The sequence below is a fragment of the Monodelphis domestica genome, chromosome 5 (assembly GCF_027887165.1).
Source record: "Monodelphis domestica isolate mMonDom1 chromosome 5, mMonDom1.pri, whole genome shotgun sequence".
Lineage (NCBI taxonomy): Eukaryota > Metazoa > Chordata > Mammalia > Didelphimorphia > Didelphidae > Monodelphis > Monodelphis domestica.
Window position 1 is genome coordinate 96138200 of NC_077231.1, and position 26304 is coordinate 96164503.

General features: G+C 39.6%; 1 protein-coding gene across 2 annotated transcripts in view; it reads right to left on the minus strand.

Annotated features, from left to right (window-relative positions):
- Positions 1-26304, minus strand: part of LARGE1 (LARGE xylosyl- and glucuronyltransferase 1) — a 612082-nt gene that overhangs the window by 83179 nt on the left and 502599 nt on the right. For both annotated transcript variants that reach the window (XM_001366359.3, XM_056798822.1), the window contains one exon: positions 875-987. In XM_001366359.3, coding sequence (XP_001366396.1) covers positions 875-987 — 113 coding nt within the window. The remainder of the gene's footprint in view (positions 1-874; positions 988-26304) is intronic.

Here is a 26304-nt window from a genome sequence, read left to right on the forward strand (position 1 = left end):
AGCATAAATCTAATATCAATATTCTGTGATCCAAGACCTCTGGATAACTAAAACCAAAGGGATGGTAAAAAGAAACTTTCAAAAAAATCCCATGGTAGGTCTCAGTCAGAGACCTAATTGGTCATAGAATATATATTAAAAAATAGATAATTATAAAATCTTAGGACCTTTGATTTAGAGTTGGAAGGGGCCTTGAAAGCCATTAAACTATACTGTTTACCACTTGGACAAATCACTTAAGTTCCTATTGTCTCAGTTTTCTTCTATATAAAATGAGAGGTCAAGACTAGGTGAGCTCTGAGGTCCCTTCCAGTTTTAGGATTATGATTTTAGTCCAGTCTTTTCATTTTATGGATGTGGAAATTGAGTCTGAGATTAGATAATGTTATATCCTACGTCACATGGATCATATGTGGTAAAGGGATTCAAACTGAGGCCTTCCAATTTTAAATCTCAGTTCTTATGATCCTATGAACTCAGTCTTCAAAGCAAAATATTGGAAGACATCCAGAGAAAGAACTGTGGGAGCAGAAGCACAGAAGAAAAACAACTGCTTGATCACATGGGTTGACGGGGATATAATGGGGGATGTAGACTCTAATAGATCATCCCAGTGCAAACATCAATAATATGGAAATAAGTCTTGATCAATGACACATGTAAAACCCAGTGGAATTGCTCATTGGCTGGGGGGAGGGGAGGGAAAGAACATGAATCATGTAAACCATGGAAAAATATTCTAAATTAATTAATTTAATGACAATTTTTAAAATAAAATAAAATATAGCATAAAAAATTTGGAAGGTCCTGAGTAGATTCACCATCTTTAAACTTAAGCCTCAGTATTCATTGCCAATAAAGCATCTACTCTCACCTGGTCAGCCAGTGAGGTGGAAAGCATGCTCATCAACTCCCTCTCAGCTGTCAGCCTCCACATCTGCTCCCACTTCATCTTTCGAAGCTTATCCAAAAGCAACAAGATCACCCCTGGAAAAGAGTGTGGAAGAGTCACAAGAGTCAGTGGGAGTTAAGCTAACAACTCAAACCTATCCTTCAAGCCAACAAGTAAATAGGCATTTATTAAGCATCAACTGTATGTCAGGCACTGAGCTAAGCACTATAAAGTGCTTTTATCTTTGTAATGGATTTTCTGCATAATAGCTCTGGAAGATGATTAGTGTAAATGTTGCTCTTTCAATTTTAGCAACCAAATCAAAAAACATTTATTTAACGTCTTCCAAATAATAACAGTAATGGAAATAATGGCATTTGTGTAGGGCTTTAAGGTTTATGTAGCTCTGTAAAGTCAACTCTTATTACCCCCCAAAGAACCTTCTGAGGTAGGAGCTATTATTATCCTTATTTATAAATGAAGAAACTGAGCATTAAAAGGTTCTAATGATTTGCCAGGGGTCATGGAGCTATGAAGCACCTAAGGCAGGATTTGACTCCAGTCTTCCCCAAGTCCAGCCATCTAGCTACTGGGAAACACTATTGGCTGAGGGAGTACCAATGGCAATACTGTTTCAGGCTTGGTTCCCACCCTCCCTCCCCTCCCCAATCCAAGTTCCATTTGAGTGTCTAATGGTTTATCTTCCTACATGCTCTCTGATCCACTTGATTCTTCTGCTCTGGGCCAGAGTGCCAAAGAAGCTGATAGAAGAACATTTTTTTTTTTCATAGGAAAAACCTGCTCAGAAATATTTGCTTGCTTCCCGAGGCATCCAAAGTAACTCTCAAACTGCTCTGCCTGAGAGTCAAAGCTCGATGTAACCTAGTGCCACCCTATCTTATATTTCCTATAACTACTCTCTGCTCCATCCAAACTGGACAAAGGCTCACTGACTCTTTCCTTCATTCCTTCCTCTAGGTTAGAACACTATCCATCTATTTCTGAAGTTCCAGTGGACATTTAGCATCCCCCCTCTAGATCCCTTTCACAAATCAGTTCACCCATTTAGTTATGAAAGGAATGAGACCTTGAGTGAAGGGAGGAAATTGGGGATTGATGGAAGAGCTGGTTGAGTAAAATATCATGATGAAGTGCCTTATTCATGGGTTAATTGCCATTTTGGGAAGAGAGGGGGACATAGGGGTAAAGTTAGCTAATTAGAGAAATGCAACTCTTTCTGATTCTCCTTCAGCTTTCAGCTCTTCATCCTTCAACTTCCCTGTTAAAAGAAGCAATCCATTCCACTTTTGGACTGCTCCAGTTTCAAGGAGATTATTTTTTATAGTGAGCCAGCATTTGCCCTTTGGCTATTTTCACCCATTACTTCTAGTTCTGGTCTCAGGTCAAGAAAATATAAGTTAGATTCTTCTTCCAAGACATGAAGGCAACTATCACATCTCATCTTCTTCCTTCACTCAATGTCTTTTCTTCTCTGGGCTAACTTCAGCAACTATAGCCAATGTTTACAGACCCCTCAGCATTCTTGACTCTCTTTGCTTACTTTTTAGGTTGTGAATATCCTTTCTCAAACATGGCACCCAGAAGTAAAAATGATTAATAACAACCACCACCACCATTTATATAAGGCTTTTCATATGTCAGGCACTGTGTTAAGTACTTTACATTAATTATCTCATTTGATGCTCAAAACTCAAGGAAGTAGATGCCATTATTATCCCCATTTTATAGATGAGGAAACTGAGGAAAACAGAGGCTAAATGACTTTCCCAAGGTCATATAATTAGTTAGTGTCTGAGACTGGATTTGAACTCAGCTTATCTTGACTCCATGCCTGGTATTCTGTGGTATAATCTGGGAGTCCAAATGGAATCAAACTCACACAGGATTGAGATTTCCACCTGAACTCCCCGAATGTGACAATTGGATCAATGTCTTCTTAAACCTCCAATGTTCAAGGATATTCTCCCTGATTTTGGTCTTTTGAATGGGCCTTATTTATATAATTTGATTCTTACAATAACCCTTTAAAGTAGATGCCATTATCACTCCCACTTATAGATCAGGGAGCTGAGGAAGAGAGAGGTTAGGTGACTAGTCCAGGGTCATATAGTCAATAAATATCTGAGGTAGAATATGAATTCAGATCTTCCTGATGCCAGTTCTAGCTCTCTATCTATTGCAGAATCTAGCTGCTTTTTGGTATTAGTGTTACTCCAACAGTTCCATTTTACAGATGAAGAAACTGGGTCCTCAAGAAGTTAAATGATTCATCTAATTTCTCACAGGAGGCAAATCAGGACTCCAAATCCAATGCTTTTCCTGCAGGATTGTCTTGTCCTCTAGGAACAGAATATTCCTTATGCCTTAAGGGATTCAGCTCTTTAAGCAGATCAAAAATGAAGATGCTCCTTCTGGGGTCCAATTTTTATTAAAAAATTTTCTTCTTTGCTCCCCATCTCTGTCCATTCCTCCCCTGCTCATATTTTTCATTTGCCTGCCCTGTGAGGCCCAACACATTACTTGAAGAATTCAGCTCTCAAATGGAATTATAATCTGCCTGTCTCTACACCTGAACATTGAGTTCTTAAAAAAAATCATTTTGTGCAAGGTTATGATTCCTCCTTGTGCTGTCCCTCCTCCCTCTCTCCCCCTTCCCTCTCTCTCTCTCTCTCTCTCTCTCTCTCTCTCTCTCTCTCTCTCTCTCTCTCTCTCTCTCTCTCTCTCTCTCTCTCTCTCTCTCTCTCTCTCTCTCTCTCTCTCTCTCTCTCTCTCTCTCTCTCTCTCTCTCTCTCTCTCTCTCTCTCTCTCTGTCTCTCTCTCTCTCTCTCTGTCTCTCTCTCTCTCTCTCTCTCTCTCCCCTACCCTTTAACATGCAAATGGGGTATCTAGAACTATTTAGTGCTAGTTCATAAAATCTCCCTTATTAAGGCTACGTTGGAGGGTCACAGGTTCAGGAATTAATATAGCCATTTAGACAGTATTATAATATATTTTTATAACTATATTTATGGGGTATGAGAGTATGGTATCGTAGACAGAGTCCAGAAGATCTCAGTGAAAGTTCTACCAAGGCAAATACATTAATCTCCCAGTGACCCAGGCAATCCCCTAAGATTGTAAATTACATGACTGATACCTTTGCTGATCTATGGCAGTGAAGGCGTTTTCCATATGAGAAATTCTTCATAAGGATCAAATCATAGATTCATAGATAGAGGAGGGAGGGAAGGAGGAAATAAGCTTTTATTAAATGTCTACTATGTGCTATAAGGCATTGTGTTGGGGATAACAAAAAAAAGGCAAAAGATTGCCCCTTCCCTCAAGGGAATTACAATCCAGTTGGGAAAAAACATGAAAAAAATATACACATATATAGATATATACATATATAAATAACATAATATATATTCACACAAAGAAAACTATATATAGGATGAATGGGAAATAATGAACAGAGGGAAGGTACTGGGATCAAGGAAGGCTTCCAGTAAGAAATGAGTTTTTAGTTGGGATTTAATGGAAGTCAGGGAGGTCTATAGTCAGAATAGAGGAGGGATAGCATTCCAGAGAGATTTCTAAGAACCAAAAGATGGAGTGACTTGCTCATGGAATAGCTAAGAGGCAAGTGTCGGAAATACTATCTAATTTGCTGTTGTTATTCTCATTTTATAGATGAGGAACCTGAGGCAGAGAGAGATTAAATGGCTTGCCTTGAGTCAGACAGCAAAAAAGTATCTTAAGCTGAACTTGAACTCAGATCTTTTTGACTTCAGGCTCATATTGTGCCACCTAGATGCCACAGTTTCATATACTTTATATTTGTATTGCCAATGCTTAGCACCTTGACTGACACACAGTAAGTGCTCATTCACTCTTTCATGCAGACATAAGGGACCTTAGATCCTACCTGTTCTCATCCTTTTATTTTACAGATGAAGAAACTGAGGCTCAGAGAATATGCCTCAAGACTTGCTGAAAGTTATAGGGCAGGTAGGTAGCACAGTGAGTGGAGAGAGCACTGGGTCTGGAGTGAAGAGGATCTTTGCTCAGATACTTCCTGCTATATGACAAGTCACTTAATCCCAGTTGCCCAAACCAAGCTCTTCTGCCTTAGAACTGATATTTAGCATTGGTACAGAAGGTATAAGTTTGTAAAAAGAGACTTGTCCAGAGTTATTAAGATTATAAATGACAAAGGCAAGATTTGAACCTAGCTTTTTTGGCTCCAAATGCAGTGGTCTTTCCCCTCTATCTCTACCTTTCCCCTCTACCAAAAGATATACCCTCCATTCTCCCCCAAAAAAAGAGAAAGAAAAAAATCTGTTTATACTTTTATCTATCTATCTATCTATCTATCTATCTATCTATCTATCTATCTATCTATCTATCTATCTATCTGCCCGTCCATCCATCCATCCATCCATCCATCTGTCTGTCTGTCACAATCAACCAATGAGTTAGGGGCTAAAAGTATTTTAAGGAAATAGCCCAGAGAGGTAAAGTTATTTGTCCAAGGTCATACAATTAGTAAGTGTCTAGGTGGAAGAAGTTTCTATCAATGATTAAATCATAGGACTCTAGAATTTAGAGTTAGAACTCTAGAGAATACCAAGTTCAAAGATAAGGAGACAATACCCCAGAAAGTGCATATTCTTTAACCAGGTCAAACAACAAGTTAATGGCAGGAGGTGGGAATTAACCTGGAATCTCCTAGTTCAATTCCTCTTCTCATAGATGCTTTATAAAAGTGAGACACTGACAAGTAAAGAGCAGTTCTTTCTAGCTTATAATTAGAATTAAAGCTCCAGTAGGAATGTCAGGAAGTCAACTGACCATGTAGATCCTGGCAGGCACATCATTGTCTCAAGCAGTCAAACACAATGGATTCTGATCTCGGAACTCAGACTGGGATTCTAGTCCAGGTCAGAGGAGATAGTTAGCTGATGTGTCCATGGTATATGAGAAAGTTTGAAACAGGTTAGAAACAAAGATGAAAAAGAAGAATTATTTGGTGAAATCTAGCCAGGTTCCCCATGATGTAAGAGGCAAGCATGACAGTGGATGGAATACCAATTTCAATTCAAATCCTACTTCTGACCCTTAACAGCTATGATGCTCAAAAGAAGTCATTTAAGCTTTCTGATGCTCAGTTCCTCAGATGTAATCTGGGAAAAATAATACTTTTGGTCCTTCAGGGATGTTTTGAGGTTTTGATGATATGCTAAATACTTTGCATACGCTAAGGGCTACATAAGTGCCAAATATTATACTGGAAATATGATGATGGTATTAAGGGGAAAAAGGAACCAATCAATAAACATTCATTAAGCACCTGCTTTGTGCTAGGCACTGTGCAATACGCTGGATCTAGGGTGATTTGAAGGCTACTTATTCTGGGCTGATAAAACAAAGGATGAAACTGATTCCTGGCTGAAAAATATTAAAGGCTACAGAGCAGTTTTGTGAGAGAAACCATGAAAATCACATTGCCCAAGCCCTCTGGAAATAACACTGGACAGTCATAGAAAGCTCCCAGCTGGGCAGAAGTCTGTAGCAGCATGAGGGAGAGAGAGGCAGGCAACTTGATTTATTTTTCATTTCTCACTTATTATAGTCTAGGTCACAAAAAGATATGACAAGAGCATTGTGTTAGGAGTGGGAGAGAGGGGATATGGAGGCATTGGAAAGGATGTGTAGAGAGGTAAAGGAGAAAACAAAAGAACCAGGAACCAGCAAAGCCCTATTTCCCAATTATTAGAATAATTATGCATTTGTTTTCTTATTTTTCTATTTGAATCATGTCATGTCTTTGTTAAAATTTTTTCACTGGGTCCCTATTGCTCTCTGTATCATCAGTCCCAGCTTTTAAGCTTGGCATTAAGGATTCTTCATTAGAATTAGCTGCAGTGCACAATGCTTTCAGAATTGTAAAGTATTTTTCCTCATGACAGTCCTGCAGGGTTAAGTCCTGAAAGCTTTGTGTTCCTCATTATACAGATGGGGGAACGAAGGCTCACAGAGGTCAAGGGAATCCCCTATTTTCACATGAATGTTGTGTTGACATTGAGATCGAAATGTAGGTTCCACCCAACTTCCAATGATGGTGTTGTTTTCACTTGGCTACATTGACCATCATTCACTTACTCCCTCAATCATTTATTCACATAAGTGCTTAATTGTATAAAATCCTTGTGGTAAATGCAGGGAAGATGCAAAGATCCCTAAACTGGGATGGACTCTCCTTGTTTTATCTCTGATTCCTCCTAAATATGGTCAAACTGATCAACTCAGTGCCCTGTCTCAGACACTTTATGCTGTGAAAGCCTCAGTTTGTCTTTCTGAGCATTAATTTCCTCATTTGGAAAATTAGAGGGATTGTCCTAGAGGATGCCTAAGGTCCCTTCTAGTTCCAAATCTAGGATCTTAGGATCCCCCAAATATTCTCAATCATCCTTCTTGGGATGAACCATCCTATTCTTTCTGTGAGTCAAAATTCTATCATTCTTTAAGGTCTCAAATTCTATGTCTTCCATGAAATCTTGAAAGGATTACAGGGTTCTAAGAGGTATGGGCAATGAGGAATAATATATTAAGCATGGTGGATAGTCAGTGCCAAGTCATGGAGAAGGAGCAATGGAGTACCATTGTGAAGAACAGAGAAGACTATTTTACTAAGGATGAGGAATAAATAAATGGGAGTAACACATAATTTATCTGGAAAAATCGGCTAGAGCCTAAGCATGAAAATGCTTTAAATGTTCAACAGAAGGATTTGTATTTTTCTTAATGGTAATAGGGAGTCATTGAAGCTTCTTGAGCAGGGGAGTGCCATGGTCATCTCTGAGTTCTATTTATTTTACATAACTTTCTTGTACACATTTGTTTGCTTCTTTCTACTCATCAAACTCTAAGCTCCTTGAGGGTAGGATAGCATTTTGACTCTTTTTGCATTCCTAGTGTTTAGCACAGTGCCTGACACATGGCAGACATCTAATAAACATTTGTTAACATATTATCATTCTGGAAACTGTAAAAAAGGATGGATTGGAAAAGGGAGAGATTGGAGTCAAAAAGACAAATCAGAAAGCTAATACTGAAGTCCAGACACAAAAGTAGATGAGAGAATTATAATATATGTTGGTAGTCCCACCCTAGTACAATAACCTTTTCAAAATCTATCCCCCTGGAAGATAAGGAACCTCCTGTGGTCTCTACCTTCTGTGGCTCCAAAGCACAGTGGACAGCAACTTAGAGGAATCTCCTAGGAGCTTCAAGTCTCTTACCATTCTGCTTAAGGGTGGATCTGACTGCCAATTAGCTCTAGTATCAAATCTAAAACCTCCTATTTAGAATTTAAGGTTCTTTATAATCTGGACTCCTTCTACCATCTTACTCTTTTGACATATTATTCTCTTTTACTCATGCTTTGATCTAGTCATTCTGGTCTCTTTGTGCCACTTTACACATGACATTTCTTCTCTCACCTCCATGGTACTTTGGACTAGCTGTCTCCTATGTTTCCTTCTTCATTTCTACCTCTTGGCACTGCTGGTTTCTTTCAAGATGCAGTTTGAATGCCTCTTCTCAGGGTATCCTTCTACCTACTTTTTCTATATATTTTCTATCTATATATCTACCTTTCTCTCTATATATCTCTCTATCTCTTCATCTATCTATCTATCTATCTATCTATCTATCTATCTATCTATCTATCTATCTTTTCCATCAGATCTTTACTATTAGAACACAAGCTCTTTGAACATTGTACACAGTAATTGCAATTTTGTACAATGATCAATTGGGAAAGACTCAGCAATACAGCAATTCAGGACAACTCTAAAGGACATGGGACAAAGAATGCCTTCCACCTGCATGGGAAGAATTGTTGGGGTCAGAATGCAGATCAAAGCAGACTATTTTTTTACATTAGTTTATTCATGCTATTATTTGGAGATTTTGTTTTCTGACTATTCTCTTACAACAATGACCAATATGAAGTATGTTTTGCATGATAATATATGAAATTGCTTACATCTTTGAGGCAGGAGAGCAAGGGAGATGATTTAGATTTTATAACCTTGGAAAACATATGTTGAAAATTGTTATTTCATGTAATTGAGGAAAAAATCTTTGAATAAAAAAATTAAATTAAATTTGAAAAGGATGTAAGCTCCTTGAGGGTAAGGAATATTTTACTTTTTTTCCTAGTATCTTAGTGCCCAGCATAAAGCTAATACTCATGCTTGTTGATTGACCTAAGAACCCCCCCCTTTTAGATTGTTCTCATTTATAGAAGGTATCCCTTTATCTAGTACAAAATCTATGTTCTTGCCTTGCAGAGAACTTATATTCTAGGAGAATTAAACTATATACCACCAAAATGCTATGTAAAATAATTTAAGTGATAGAGAGAGGTAGAAAGAGAATTCTGCAGAGCAAGATCACTTTCTGGGTAAGGGGGGGGGTAAGCCAATCTGAGAAGAGATAACCTTGGGGACTTGAAGGATGCATATGATTTAAGTAAGTGCTAAGAGATATAGAGCAAGGAAAGGAAAGGAAAGAATATCAGGTGTAGAGTTATTGTTGAGTGGATTCAGTCACATCTGACTCTTCATGACCCCATTTGGGGCTTTCTTGGCAAAGATAATGGAGTGGTTTGCCATTGTCTTCTCCAGTTCATTTTACAGAAGAGGAAATGGAGGCAAACAGGGTTTACACAGCTAGAAAATGTTTGAGGCCAGATTTGAATTCAGGAAGATGAGACTTCCTGACTCTAGGTCGGGCACTCTATCTACTATCCTACCTAGCTTTCCAGGTAGAGAGTAATCAGTAAAGGCAGAGAGGTGGGAGAATACTGGGAATGCCTGAAAAACAGTAAATTATCTCATTTATCTTGCACACAGGATACATGAGGAGTGGCAGAGAGGAAAGGCAAGGTCTATTCATTCCTGGAAGTGCCCTCTGATAAGTCAAGTGGAGACCAGGGTTCATGTCTACCTGGCACCTGGTTAGCAGGCAGTGTCCTGAATCTTGTTCTAGGAGCCTCTTTGAAGGCTGTACTTAACATTTACACATGTTTGCTCTTTCTAAACAACTTCATGATGTCCTAGTTTGATCCTGAAGGTCAAGAGGAGATGGATTCTCTCCTCCCACTGCACCAGATTCTGCAAAATACCAGGACTATCCCCTATGAATTTCTATCAGATGGCAAGTCGTTTCTGCTGTGTTTTGACAGCAGACCATGTAAGGGGTAATGACCCATCTCTCTCAAAAAGAATAAAAACAAACAGAGGCTGTGTTCACTTATGGGGAGAGTTGGCTGGTAGGTATGATAATATTTTTCTTTGCCCATAAATCTATAATTAAATACAGATGTATTCTAAATATAGACAAAAAGAGTGAATCTTGGCAATGTTAATGAAAATAACATTTTATGTAGAATTGTTACAGTTTATAAACACACACAGACCCCAGAAGATCCCTGTGAGACAGTAGGTCAAGTATTACCATCCCTATTTCATGAATGAGAAAATTGATTATAATGTTGGAAATGACTCCAACATAATCAAAGCTTAGTTTCTTCCTCTGAATATTAGGTGACAATCTAGGATTAATGAAGGAGGATGTGTATATTCCATGATCTTTAGTTCATGGAATCAAGTGATCCTAGATTTTGATTTCAAAGAGAAATTGGGGGGCATTGAAGTTAACTTCTCATTTTATTGATCAGGAAACTGAGGCACAAAGATGCTATGTTATGACATGATTTGTCCAATAGATAAAATGTGGGAGCAGGGTCCAGGTCTTTTGGTTCTAAGCTGAGTTGCCTGAGTGATATAATAGGGTCTTTGAGAGAAGAATGTTTTGTGGAGCATAAGTATGATATAAATATACAAGAAGAACTAGACTTGCTCTGCTTGGCCCCTGTAAGTAAAACTAGGCCATTGTTTGGGGGATGGGTGGAGTGGGAGAAAGAGCATGCTTTCCAATAATCAGAGCTGCCCAGTAATGCCACTAGTTGCTTTGAAGAGTTGGGGATTTTACCTTCACTGGGATTCTGGAAGTAAAGATTGAATGGCCATTTCTGAGGGACATTGTTGGTTAAGGAGATCCCTATCCAGGTAAAATTGCAACTAACTTGACTAACTCAGTGGTCTCTTAGACCTCCCCTTATAATTCTGAGATCCTGTGATAATATCAATTTATCATTCTTGTTATTTTCTTTTTTGCATTCTGGATTTTGCTTCTGTGAAATCTCTGTGGAAAATTGTTCCACTGAAGTAATCAGCAAACTTCTGTAACTTACAGCCTTAGAAGGTTTCTTGGAACAATGAGCTATTAACTGATTCTTTGTTGTTATTGTTTGTCCTTCATTTAAGAAAAACCAAACCAAACCAAACCTTAACTTCTGTCTTAGAATTGGCACTAAGCATCTATTCTAAGACAAGAGCAAGGTCCAGGTAATTGGAGTTAAGTGACTTGTCCAGCATCACACAACAAGGAAGAGTCTGAGGCCAGATTTAAATCAGGTCTGCCTGGCTCTCTATCCCTTGTGCTACATAGCTGCCCCATGTCCTTCATTTTTTTTTAATAGTATTTTATTTGATCATTTCCATGCATTACTCATTAAAGACAAAGATCATTTTCTTTTCCTCCCCCCCCCCCACCCCCCGTAGCTGACACGTGATTCCACTGGGTATCACATGTGTTCTTGATTCGAACCCATTGCCATGTTGTTAATATTTGCATTAGAGTGTTCGTTTAGAGTCTCTCCTCTGTCATGTTCCCTCAGCCACTGTAGTCAGGCAGTTGCTTTTCCTCGGTGTTTCTACTCCCAGTTTGTCCTCTGCTTATGAATGGTGTTTTTTCTCCTAGATCCCTGCAAGTTGTTCAGGGACATTACACCGCCACTAATGGAGAAGTCCATTACGTTCGATTATACCACAGTGTATTAGTCTCTGTGTACAATGTTCTCCTGGTTCTGCTCCTCTCGCTCTGCATCACTTCCTGGAGGTCGTTCCAGTTTCCATGGAATTCCTCCACTTTATTATTCCTTTTTGCACAATAGTATTCCATCACCAACATATACCACAATTTGTTCAGCCATTCCCCAATTGATGGGCATCCCCTCGTTTTCCAATTTTTTGTCCTTCATTTTTTAAACCCCTCAGAATCAATACTGTGCCTTGGTTCCAAGGGAGAAGAGCAAGTGATAAGGGCTAGGCAATGAAGGTTAAGAAACTGTGCTACCTAGCTATCTCTTGTCCTTTATTTTTACCTTCTATCTTAGAATCAATACTAGGTATTGGCTTCAAGACAGAAGAGTGGTCAGGGCTAGGCAATGGTGGTTAAATGACTTGCCCAGGGTCACCCAGGTAGGAAGTGTCAGAGGTCACATTTGAGCCCAGGACCTCTTCTTTCCAAGTCTGGCTCTGAGCAACCTATCTGGACCCGTCCTTCACTTTTGAAGAGAACCAATGACAACCGATTTATCAAGGTCCTCTTGCCAGTCTGTACCAGACGCAGGAATTAAAATCGGGATTTATCATCAATTACCATCATCAGTCATCATGCCCAATATAGGAGTGTCTGCAGGTGCCATATCGATATACATGTGCATCAGACAACTAGAGCAAGTGGACTTGATAGCCTCTGAAATCCTATCCAGTTCTAAATCTCTTCATGCCTTGGGTCTCAGTTACCTCTTCTGTAAAATGAGGGGACTGGAATAAAGGTCTTTGCCAGCTCTCTATGGAAGATCCCATGATTTGGGTGAATTAAGGCAGAGTTAAAACATTTGTATAAGAAAAACCAAAAGAGAAATAGACATAGTAACTCCAACAATGTAAATGGGAAGATGAAAGAAAGGGAGCTAAAATGTGAATTATTGAAAATAAATCAGACACTGTCCTAGAGAATAGACACCAATAAACAAATCTCTGACCCTCCTTTCTTCTGAGAGGAGGACAACCACAGGGGCACAAAGATGCACACTACCTCCAAGGCACTCATTCTGTTGGCTGTTATTATATAACTTATTTCATTGTTCAGAGGGAGGATTCAGTCCTGGAGTAGACACTGGCATTGTTATACCTCCAAATGACTGACATGTACCAATGACACTTATTTATGAACAAACAAACGCTCTTGTATCCCCAGCATTCAGCATAGTACTGAACACAGAGGGTACTTAATAAATATTGATTGATTGACTGAGTAATTGATTCTATTAAAACAGACACCAGATTTGGAGCCAGAAGAAATGGTTTACAATTCTGCCCCCTATTTGCTAGCTGTATGACTTTAGGCAAGTCATTCTCTATTGTGGATTTCACGTCCCTCATCCACAAAACCCAAGATTTGGAGATTTCACATTCAATTATCTCTAATGTTCCTTTCTGCTACAAATTCTATAAGCCACAGACTAAATTAATGGTGTTTAAATCTGATGCCAATATCCCTGAAATGTACTGGCCATTAGAAAGGGCTTCCATTCCCGCGTTTTCCCCAATCTTTTTGCAGACTTCAGATGATGGTGTCATAACCAAAGAGATTATGAGCTCCCTTGGGGTTATTCCAAGTAGCTGTTAAGAGATACTTGAGGAAAGAAAGGGAAAAAACAACAAGGAACAGATGTAAAATTATGTGCATAAATTATTATTTGAGGCAGTCTCTGAAGCCTGTTTAGGCTCTTAAATGCAATGGCATCCATACCAGTATAACAGCAAGAACTCCTCCTGTTCCCATGTCCGGGTTTTTTTTTTCATTTTTTTTCTTGTTTTGCACCCAAGTGTAGAGCAGCTGAGAAAACCCATCTCTGTAACTCCCATAACCATTACTATTTATTGACCTCCCTCCCACCGTGCTGGGGAATTAACTAATTAATGCTTGCAAAGTGCTTTGAAAATATAAAGTACTGTATAAAAGCTTAATAAATAACAGTTACAGAAACTATACATTTCCTCATTAAGGTGCCTAATTATCCCTCAGTGAACTTGCATAATTCCCACTAGAAGGAATGAGAATTATGGGCATGCATGCAAAGTGAGGAACCAGCTTTCCAAGTGAACACTAGTTACACTAATGAAAATGGTTGCATCTTAAATTGGACCCTTTCAACCTGAAAAAGCTGAGATTCAGCTGTGTGAAATACGTGCCCCAAGTCAGCTTATGATGCTGTCTAACAGGAGAGATGGAGCAGTGGGAGCAACGAGCCAGTCGGGAGATTGGTTACGGCAAAGTCAAGTGCCCTCTCTGACACATGAAGGGTGGTACCTCAGGAAGCTTCAGGGGGACTCTCCAAGCCTCAGTTTCTTCTTCTGTAAAACAAGGAGATTATACCCCTCTGAGAGTCAAATGATGAAGTCTCATGCTAAGACTTAGGGAGGAGCTATTTTCAAGAATCATAAAAGCTGTCCTGTGGAAGAGGAGGGGGGGAATTTGTTCTGTTTGATGTCTGAGGATACAACTAAGAATAATAGGGGTCAGCAGGTGACGTTGAGTGGTACAGCGGATAGAGTGCTATGCTTAGAAACAGTTTGAATCCTGCCTTTGACACTTGGGAGCAGTCACTTAACAATGATGTGCTTCAGTTTCCTCACTTATAAAATGGGGATAACAACAAGAATTAACTTCTAGGTTGTTGTGAGGATAAAGTGAGAATATTTGTAAAGCATCATACAATTACTGTCTATACTACTACTACTACTACTACTACTACTAGTATTGAATACAATTTATGATGAACAAAATGCCACAAATGCAAGAGAAGTAAAAATAAGATGGTAGGAGAATTCTGTAGAGAAAGATCATTTCTGTTGGAGGTTATAGAGGTAAATTTGAAGGCTAAACAGAGAAAACAAGTCAATTGGGCACTCTATTATTGCTGGAATGAGAATGATGATGACATATATGTATTATATGATGTATTTATAAATATAGAATAATATAGTATTATAGAAAACATCCTTTATATTAATATTATGTAACATGCTATAGAACATTATAGAATATACACTATATTGTATAATACAAATAAAAGAACACTGGCTATAGAGACAGAAGACTTGAGATCATATTCTACTTCTGCCTCTCATTACTCAGTTTGATCTCGCGTAAGACATTTCTCCTTTGGTCTTGGTTTCCTCCTTTCTAAAATGAAAGGATAACCTTAAAATGCATCTGAGGTCCCTGTAGAGTCTAGATCGATGACCTTAATCTGTGATAAATGGAGGGCATCAACATTATTCTTGAGAGAAGGAAAATGTGTTCACCCCTCAAGCTATCCCAAAAGGAGATGGGCTGTCTTGGGACAGAGTAGGTTCCATCTCGATGGGTCACTTTAAACAGAGGCTAGAGGATCCCTTAAATGGATTTCTTGATCAGGAAGAGACTTTGAAACCTTCTAGTTCTGACATTCTGGAATTCTCTGGCCATGTGATCTCTAAGACATTTTCAGTTTCTCAAGAAGGTTTGACATGGTATCCCTCACCTACTGTGTGTGTTCCAGACACCCCCAAGATGGGTGAAAATCCACAAAATAGTAGGAGAGCAAACAGACTGATGCTACAGCCACTAAGCCAATCAGTACCCAGGATGCAGAACACAGTGCTGGTGGGGGGCACCCATGAGTCCCCAGCTGTTAGTTAGGAGTTAGTTCAATCCCTCTCCAACTCCACCCCACAAATGTCATCTCTTTCTCAAGTCAGTTCGACTTTCCCAAGGGGGACAGAAGAGGTGGCCTGAGGCCAAAGGGAAAGGCCAGCCACCCAGCATGAAAGGGGCAGTCAGGGTGGTCGAGTCTCTCTGTTTCCTGGCTGGCTGAACATGATAGGGAAGGGTGCCTTGGTCCCTGGACCCCACTTCTAGAGGCCCTGCCCAGCATCCCTGTAAGTATCCTGTTGATGTTGTGCGTGGGTCTTTGAGAACTCATTAGATTCTGCTCCCAACGCCCTGCTCTGGCCTGTCTCTCCTCTTTGTTTGGTGTGACTCCCTCGTCCCTGGGTCCTCAGGTTTCTTTGCTCCCAACACTTCTGCCCACCCACATTTCGATTGGGTCCTGCTTCCCCCCAGGCTCCCATCCTGTTCCTTCCCCCTCTTCTTCCCATGTGGACAGCCTCCCAGATTGGGCGAGCCCCTTTGTTCTTGCCCCAGCCTGGCTGTGTGCCCACAGGCTCCATTCCTCCTCATGGGGAACGCACGCCTGAGCCCTAGCTTCCCCCTCTCCCACCCCGAAGTTGGGAGGAATTGAACTCCAGGAGCTAGGGCTACAGTGCTCAGTCCTCCAGTCGGTGTTCTGTCCACCAAGACAGAAGAGCCCCTTTGTTCTTGTCCCCAGCTTGTCCCCATCCCATAGGTTTGGACAGAAAGGCATCCTCCCATCTTAGCCCTCCTGTGCCAGAGGGTCCTGTTACTTGGTCCTGCTATCCAAAGTACCTTGCCTGGGCTCAGCAACTCTCTTGGTTGGGCCATAGGGGGAAGTTGCTGTTGGATTGTTCATTCAATGAACTGGTGCTTTCTTACAACAAAAATCCCTCGATATAGCGAAAACTCCATGATACAGAATTATATATATATATATACACACATATATGTAATATATTTAATATATAATTATATTATTATTAATATAATATTTACACAATATAATAATATAAATATATAATGATATATATTTTAAAACCTGCAATGCAGTGAAGTCATGATAAGTGAACTGTGATATAGCGAGGGATGACTGTATAAAGAAACACAGACCAGAATGAAGTGGATGGAGGGTTCCAACTTCAGCTATAATGCAGATAGAGTGAGACCAAAGAGTCAAATGAAAATTAAAAAATATATATATATCAATATATATGGATATAATATGATATATATATATATATATGTATCTCAAAGAGCTCTACCATAAACATCTGGTGCAGGAATAGTTTTTCATCTTCTGATAAGTGTTCCATGTTTTCTTTTGCTAAATGGAGCCATTAGAAAAGACTTGGCAATTGGTGGGTGAGTTAAGAGGAGAGGAGATAAGACTGAGAGGAAAGAAAGAGGAATACATGACTGGCTTGTCAAATGAGCAAGGTTCTCTATCATCCAAAGAGGGGAGACTTGGGAAAGCCAAGAGGTAAGCCGTGTATTGTGGGGGAGGAAGATTGCTTACATGAATTCCTCAAACAAGGTCTTAGAATAAGCAGCGGTAAAGGAAGTAATCAGAGATTGTGGATGTTCTATCTACCTGAATTTCTTCAAGCTCCAAAGACTTTAGATGTGACCTTTGTGGCCTGAAGCTCAAAGGCAAGTTCCCTTCATCTCATTTACCCAAAAGGCCATTTAAGGAAACACATGATATCTCTTGGTGACAATGATAATAACAATAATGATGGGGATAACATAAGCATAATGAGAGCTAACACTGTGGAGTGCTTTAAGGCTTGCAAACCTCATCACATACCATTTTTCCTCATGATAATCATTTAAAGTAGGTGTTAATAATAGCTCTTTTTAGACATGAGGGAACTGAGTCTGGGAGAGGTTAGGAAACGTGTTTAGTCATACAGACAGTAGGTATCCGAGGCAAGATTCAAACTCACTCCAAATTCAACATTCTATCCATGAAACTATTAGATTGTTTCTACTTAATGAGGTCACCTACTGCTTTCTCAGTCATTTAGTTGATGAGATCATAGATTTTAGAGCTGGAAGGGCCTAGAGAGGACACTAAATCCAACCTTCTGTAATATTTATCAGTCTTGTTTCCTTTCCACACTTCTCATTTTATGGAAGAGAGGACTAAGGCCCAGTTTGATTGGGGTGACTTGCTCAGTTTTCAAGAGTCGAACATGTAATCAAAGCCTAGACCTTCCTAACATTTGAAGTCTTGGGTCTCATTCACCAGACCACATTGCTTCTTAGGTCTTTATCACAATGTGAAGATGAGGCCTGAGCTTCCAGTTTGAAGGAAGATTGGGAAGGGAAGGAAGGAGGGAAGGAGGACTGCCCCCTGAGTTGTTTGTGAAAATGAACCTCTAAGCTTCAAACTCCCTGCTTTTTGGAGGCTCCTGGATTCCTCTTTTATCCATGCCCCCATAAAAGGTGAGTTTATTAAAACCACTTAATTTAAAATCTCCTGTTGATTCTACAAGTGATTTACTTTTGATCACACAAATGAGATGTTTCTATCATCTGTGTTTTGCTTTTCCCCACCACCTCCGATTTCCTTTATCAGAAGCTGCTGAGAAGGAAAAAAAACACAACAAAACCAGATGTCCCTGGCTCCCCTCAACCTTCTTTGACTTTTCAAGGACTTTGAAGGTTTATATAAAGGGGAGTTCAAAAGGCTGAGATTGGAGGGCTTGTATTTCTTTCTCCATCAGTCTCACTAGAAATCTTCTCAGTTGGCTAAGAGAATAGCAATTATTAAATAATAGTGAGAGCCACAGACTTTAGGTCCCTGGAAGTCAGAATGAAAATCTGACCGGAGATAAAGGGAAGGGAGTCCTCCAAAAATTCAGATCTCAGCCCATTTGCCACTATTGCCTTCTTTCTCATCTCTTTCTATGTTTTCCCAGGATGAGAAAGGCTCTCATTATCTCTCCTTGTATTCAATGTAGTCCAACCAAATGACCCTGCTTTGCTCTTTCTTGAAAATGCCATTTTAAATGGCAAATGTAAACTCTATTTCTTATCTCTGTTTCTTTGCGTGGGCTGTGCTCCACCATTCTAGGAAGGTAGTCCCTTCTCAAATTCCTAGCTCTTTTCAAAGTTCAAAATAAATGTCATCTTCTCTCCCAGTTCTCCTAGCTGCTAGTGCCTACCCCCACAACATACACACTTTATATATATATACACTTATTACTTATGCATATATACATTGAGAAATAATTAAAAAACACTTTCAGGACTTATGATATGATAGACACTGTCTTAAATGTTGGAGACGCAAAGAAAGGTTGAAAAAATGCTACTCTCAAGGAGCTCCTATTCTAATAGAGGAAGGAGGCCTTCAAGAGAAGGCAGATGCAAGATACATACGAAGTACACATGTGTTGTTCAATCTTTATTTTGAAGTAAATCAATGATATCAAGGGTGATGTCTTAAATTGGATTGAGGTAGAGCTGCCCAGAGTCATCAGCTTCACTCTCTCTTCTGGAGTCATTCAAGTGCAGTGGCAGAACAAAAGTCAAGATGAATGGTGTTGGCTCAGGATGCAATCAGACATTGAGGATGCCAATGTCATCTACCACACAGTATATGGAATCTCAGAAAGAAGGCATTGGTGGTGGTGGTGGTAGAATCTGGGAAGTCTCTTATAGAAGGTAGTATTGGAACTGAGTCTTAAAAGAAGCCAGGAAGAAGAGGTCGAAGTAAAGAGGGAGGATGTTGTGAGCATTATACATGGTCAATGCAAAGACATTTTGCCAGGGATGGAGTTTCCTGGGTAAAGAATAGCAAGCGGGCCAACATGGCTGAACTGTAGTGTGAGTTCATGGAAGACAATAATATATAAGAAAGGTGGGCCAGAAAGAAAGAGGCTAGGTTGTGAATGCTTTGAATGTCCCAAAGAGGGATTTTCATTTGATCCTAGAAGGAATAGATGATTGCTAGAATTTACAGAGCAGGGGAAGTGATGTGATAAGGCCCAAACTTTAGGGAACATGTTTCCTAATCTGTAAAATGAGGAGGTTGGATTAGATGGTTTACAAAGTGCCTTCTAGCTCTCTATCCCCAGTTCCATGATGATCTGGTAGAATATAGGGGTACTGAGTATCCTTCAAGGCTTTCAGACTGGGTCTATAAAATGTAGGGATTAAAAATTAATGGTTTGACTAAAATATATGAAAATTATAAATAATAATGGTCCCAGATTCAAAGTATTATTGCTCAAATTCAAAATGACCTTTAATAGTTTTTATTTACAAAAGAGATGGAAAGAGTGAAAGTAGAGAAATACAAAGGGTTAGAGAAGACTTTAGTCTATCTAACTAAATATTGCTCTGGTACTCGACTCAGCCAGGACTTGTTGAACTTCAAATGGAATTAAACTCTCTCCAGAAGATAGGAAGGGAAAGCCAGCTATCCACTAACTCAAGTTCCCTCCAAGAGGCAGGTCAAGATGATACCTTGGGCTGAAGGTGACTCTTGAGGCCAAATTTCTTCCTTAAACTGACTTTCTTCTTGAAGCTGACTTCCTTCTTCTAGCTGAACTCCAAGCCTACAATCCAAGCTATAGTCACCAGCAAAGCTCCCTCTAACATTATCTAAGACTATCTCCAGAAGACAATCTCTTCAGACTATTTTCTCAAAAACAATCTGCCCTGAAGGAGTTCAGGGATTGCTTTTTAGAGTGACTTCTTGTCCCTTCCCTTCTTCACAGGGGCCAATCACAGTTTCCAAATTGTCCAGCACTGCCTAGGGGGGCAGTGTCTGTAGGATCAATAGGTTGTTTTCATTAAAAAGATTCAGATTCCTCACAGATTGAATCAAAGAGGTTCACAGTTTCCTGATTTGATTAAATTTCTAAGGGTGTGAATTCTCTAAGTACCTTGCTAGCTTCTCACCTAGTACTAAGTTGGGTGTTTAATCTTTTGCTGATTCAATTCTAAATTAGACAAGAGGAGTTAATTCTGTCTTCAGTCTAGTGAGGCACTAAGTAGAGGGACTTACAATAGAGTAAAGAATTCTCTTTCACAATATGTAGATCTGGGAACCATCTAAGTAGAGAGGATAATTGAAGTCAGAGGAGCTCTCATGGTTGACAAATTAGAATAAGCAACCAGGAAGGAGGAGGCGTGAGACAGAGATTTGGGGTGAATCCCAGTCAGGAAGCATGAGGCCCAGAACCCAAAAGAGACTTGTCCAAGACCTCACATAGCATGTCAAGATTAGAAAAGTTAGGATTAAAACACAGGTCCCACAAGTTGCCCAATGAAGAAGATGGTATGGTGGGAAGCCAGAGTTAGAAAAGGAATTAGAATTAGAAATAGAATGAGAGTTAGCATTCTGGAACCAATTGGCTACTTACTCAGTGGCTGACCTCTGGGTTTCACCCAGCCACAGAATTGCCTAGGCTCAGAAAAATATCAATTTGCTAGAAGATAGAGTCACTTAGGAGTCCTCCAGTGAGACCAGGCAGGCCTTCACATTCAATTCATTATAACTGAGGAGAAATGATACATATTGAACACAGATGTTCTTGCTGTATCCAGGCAATTGGATATGGAGAATTTATTAAGGATTCTCAGGTCTGTCTCTTTCTAGTAGGATCAAATGTGTTCTGCAGTTGCTGCTTGGAAGAGGCCAAGATGAGCTCCAGGAATGAGACTGTCAGATTGCCCCAGAACTAGACAGCATCCACTAGAGCACTTCAGAATGACACACATGTGCACATGCGTGTGTGTATGGGGGGGAGGGAGAGGAAAGACAGAGGAAAGAAGGAGAAAAGGGAAGGAAAAGAAGGAGAGATGGGAGGGAGGTGGAGAAACAGGCAGAAAGACAGACAGACACACACACACAGAAAGAGACAGAGAGAACAAAATTTCAGAATAAAACCAGGGAGCTTTTGAAACTTCACAAACTAAAGATTCATTTACCCTTGTTCATACAAATTATAATTGTCAATTGGAAGCAAACAGAAGCAAAAAACCTTGGACTGACAAGGCATCATGATTTTAATATTTAAAATAATGACCCTTCCCTTCTCCAACCATCTGCCTATTGCTACTCTGCACTGGCCAAAAGCAGCGAGACAGTGTGGATGGCTGAGCATTGCTCAGGCTTATGCTGAAATGCCAGACTAATTGGCTGCTTAGAGGGTTTTCTAAGACTCTCTTATGGGATCATAGGTTTAGAACAGGAAGAGATCTCAGAAATCTCCTGGCCTATGTCTCACGCTTTACAGACGAGGAAACACATTTGTGATGATTGAGTCACTTGTGTCTGAGAGGATGCTGTTTAGGAACTAGGCTGGTCAGGGTGGGATTTGAATCCCAGTCCTCTGTTTCCACTCCTGGTATCTCTTCTACAGTATTCCCATAACCCAAACTGGGACTAGCAACCCAGAACATCCCACAGTGCCCAACTTGGTTTTGATATTCCCAGAAGATGAAGACTTATTCTCATTCTCGATTTTGATGTCATTGAGGGTAAAATGGGAACTTTTGGGGTCTGATCAAAGAACAAATGTCTGAGTGGAAAGGGACCTTTGGATGATGCAGGACAACCTTTTTCATTTTATTTTATTGATTTATTTAAACTCTTACGTTCTGTCTTAGAATTGATAGAAGTACTGGTTCCAAGGCAGAAGAGTAGTAAGGCTAGGCAACAGGGGTAAACTGCCTTGCCAGGGTCATAAAGCTAAGAAATGCTGAGAGAACCAGAAGAACATTGAACACAGAAAGTAAAACACTGAGGAAAAATCCAATGTAATGGACTTTGCTACTAGTAGCAATGCAACAAGCCAGGGCACTCCTGAAGCACTTATGGGAAAGAAAGAACCACAGTGAGAGAAAAAACTCTGGGAGTAGAAATGCAAAAGCAAAACATATGACATCACTTATCACATGTATATATGAGTATGTGATTTGGGGTTTAGGACTTAAAGAATTACTCTGTAGCAAAAATGAAGGATATGGAAATAGGTATCAAGTGACAACATTTTCCACAAACCCAGAGGAATTGCTTGTTGCCTCTGGAAGAGGGGGAGGGAAAAGGAGAGGGAAAGAAAATGAATCATGTAAACATGGAAAAATACTTAAAACAAACAAATAAATTAATAAATAAAATTTTTTTAAAAAGGAAATGCTGAGGCTAGATTTGAACTCCAATCTTCCTGTCTCCAGGCCTGACTTTCAATCCACTGAGCCAACTAGCTGCCACCTACTCCTTAATTTTAAAGAGGATGAATCAGAGAGACCAAGTCATTTGGCTAAGGCCAATGACAAAGCCTTTAAGTATCAGAGTCATGCCTTGAACCAGGTCTCCTGACAAGGTGCTATCTAAGGTCTCTCCTTCTGCTATAGCTTAGGACTCCTCATTTATTTGCCCCCTATGGCCTCCATTTTCTTATTTGTAAAATGAAGGAGGTAGAATAGATGAACTCTCAGGAGTAGAGTGAGGTCTAGATTAGGACCCTGTGATTGTATTGGGTAAGCAGTCTCAAAAACACTGAATCATTTATTCTAAAGCAAGACACTTATAACATATGATGGGGATGAAATACTATTGTGCTATAAGAAATTATGAACAGGATGATTTCAGGAAGAGCTGAAAAGACCTACGTGAACTGATGCAGAGTGAAATGAGCAGAACCGGGAGAAGAACATTGTACACAGTAACAGCAATATTGTGGCATGATCAACTGTGATGGACTTAGCTTCTTTCAGTAATACACTGATCCAGGACTATTCTGAAGGAATGACATGACAAAGAATGCTTTCTACCTCCAGAGAAAGCAATGTTGGAGTCAGAGAGCAGATCAAAGCATACAATTTTTCACTTTAGTTTTCTTGGGTTTTTATTCTGGAGTTGGGATTTTATGTGATTATTCTCTTACAAAAATGAACAATGTAGAAAAATGTTTTATATGACAATACATGTATAACCCAGATCAAATTGCTTACTACCTCCAGAAAGGGGGAGAGAAAGAGATAACTTGGCTCATATGAATTCAGAAAACCTATGTGATAATTGTCATTACATATAATTGGTAAAATAAAATATCTTAAAAAAATAAAATAAAGCAAGACACTGACCTATAGGCTTATGTTTCCAAGAGGAAAAGAACGTATGTGTGCCAAACATTACTAATAGTACCTCTTTTTGTGATGGCGAAAAACTGGAAGTTATGGAATTACCCATCAATCAAGGAATGGTTAAACAAATTGGTATAAGTGTAATGGAATATTACTGTGCTCTTATAAATGACGAAATGGATGGATTCAGAGAAACCTTGAGAGACTTTTATGAATTGATACTAAATGAAGTAAGTAGAAACAGAAGAACAATTTATACAATTACACTGAAATTGTGAAGAGGATTTTGTAAGATTTAAGAATTCTGATTAATGCAATAACCAACCATAATGGCAGAGGACAAATGATGACTCATCTCCTTATAGAAATATGATGAACTCAATTTGCAGAGTAAGATATCCTTTTTTTTTTTTAAACCCTTACCTTCTGTCTTGGAATCAATACTGTGTATTGGTTCCAAGTCAGAAGAGTGGTAAGGACTAGGCAATGGGGGTTAAGTGACTTGTCCAGGATCACATAGCTGGGAAGTGTCTGAGGCCAGATTTGAACCCAGGACCTCCCATCTTCAGGCCTGGCTCTCAATCTACTGAGCTACCCAGCTTCCCCAAAGATATGCTTTTTGAACAGATCTAATGTAGGAATTAATTTTGCTTGACTATATATGCTTATCAATTTATATAATCTTTCCCCCAAATTTGGAGGGGAATATGGGAAAGAGAGAAAAGAGATGTTGACAATTAAAAATACAAAATCAAACAAAGGGAATTTCTGAATTATTAACTATTCTAGTTTTTCTCTATATGTAATTATTTTAATATAAGTGAGCCACTAAGTTATTAACTACAACTTCACCCATTTTTCTTGGTAGGTTCCCCAAAAACTTGGATGCAGAAAGACATTAGCCTTCCTCCAGGGATCACTTCAACTTTTCTGTCTCCTTGGATCTTAGGCTAAGTCTCCAAAGAAATATTTTTATTATGGTTGAGCATCATTAGTCAGCTGTCTATTTCCCCTTAATAGGAGGTAAGAAGGTTTGTTGGATAGCTGGATGGAGGACCATGATTCTCCTTGGCCTGTGGGCAGCAACATTGTTTCTGAGGGTGCACAAGATCTGAGGCAGCCGTTTCCATAAAGAAAGAAAATGCAACTTTCTGAAACACTTTAGAATACATAAAGTGCTTTCCTTTGTTTTATTTATATTTCAAATATAAATGTTTCCTCCCTGAGTAGAGTATAAACTCTTTGAGGGCAAGAACTATTCCCATTTTGGTTTTATGTTCCAAGTGCCCAATCTAGGGTCAGGAACATACTAAGCACTTAATAAATACGTTTTTGGATTTATTAATTAGTACTCTAACAGTAGAAGAGACTTCAGAGTTTATCTAGCCCCACTTTAACATGTGAAGGAATTGAAATCTAGAGGAATTCAGAGACTTGTCCACGGTCACACAGAAACATGGCAGAGCCAGAATCCAAACTTAGATTTTGTGATGCCAACGTTGTCTCTCTAAGTACTCTCACCACTAAACCACGCTTCAGGGAACAAAACTTGTTATTACACATTTAACATGGTATACTGGATAGCATGGATGACGTGTCATAACATAGAATGACAGTCAGATAAGTGGCACAATGCTGGGCCTAGGTTTGAATTCAAATCCGGCCTCAAATGCTTATTAGCTGGGTGACCCTGGGCAAGTTGTTTCACCCTATTTGCCTCAGTTTCCTCATCTGCAAAATGAGCTGGAGAAGGAATTGGTAAACTCTAAATGAGGTCACAAAGAGTCAGACATGACTGAAACGACTGAACAGTAGCATTAAAAACTGACGTTTGGTTCAGTGAAGGGACTTTATATAAACTTAAAAGCATCAGAAGAGATATATGAAGCTAGGTATGACCGATGCTATCTAGTGCTCTGGCCATGAGGCCATGCTGTGTACAAGGAACAGCCAGCAGGCAGAGGGAAAACAGTTTGGTTCCCCTCATCAATCATCTTTGCATAATTGATAGAATTACCGAGGCTGTCTCTTTGAAACAAGAGCTCCAGCCTGCCCTTTCCCTGATAATTTGCCTGCAATTCCATGGTGAATAGAGCAGTAAGGACGGAGGTGGAGTTAGGCTATATTATCCCTTCAAGGAACATCCTATTTAACTGGGGTTGGGGGTGGGGGGTTGAAATGTCACTGCTCAAAATAATTTCCCACTCTGAGTTAAGTGAAGGGGAAAAAACCCTCACAGGTAGGCAATTATCTCAGCTGGCTCTTAATAATAATGACAATTTGAGAGGTTATATAGTTGGGTGGACCTAGAGATGAAAGGGGGGGGGGTATTACCACCTTCTCCATACTGACTGTGTGTGTGCGTGTGTGTGTGTATGTGTGTATGACAGGTGACAAACAAACCATCTGATTCAAGACAACCTCCTCTTTTCATCAAAGACCTTTAAGACACAATTATGAGGCTTTTAGAGTCAGAGAATGAGAAAGTCAAACAGAACATAAGAGGGCATCAAGTTCAACCCTCTGCCTCCAGGCAAGACTGAGCTTGACATATTGATGAGAAAGGATCCCATTTTTAAAGGCTTTAAAGGACTCATTCTCTACACTCTTTTTCCTCCAAGCTGGCTGCCTTGCCACTCTGG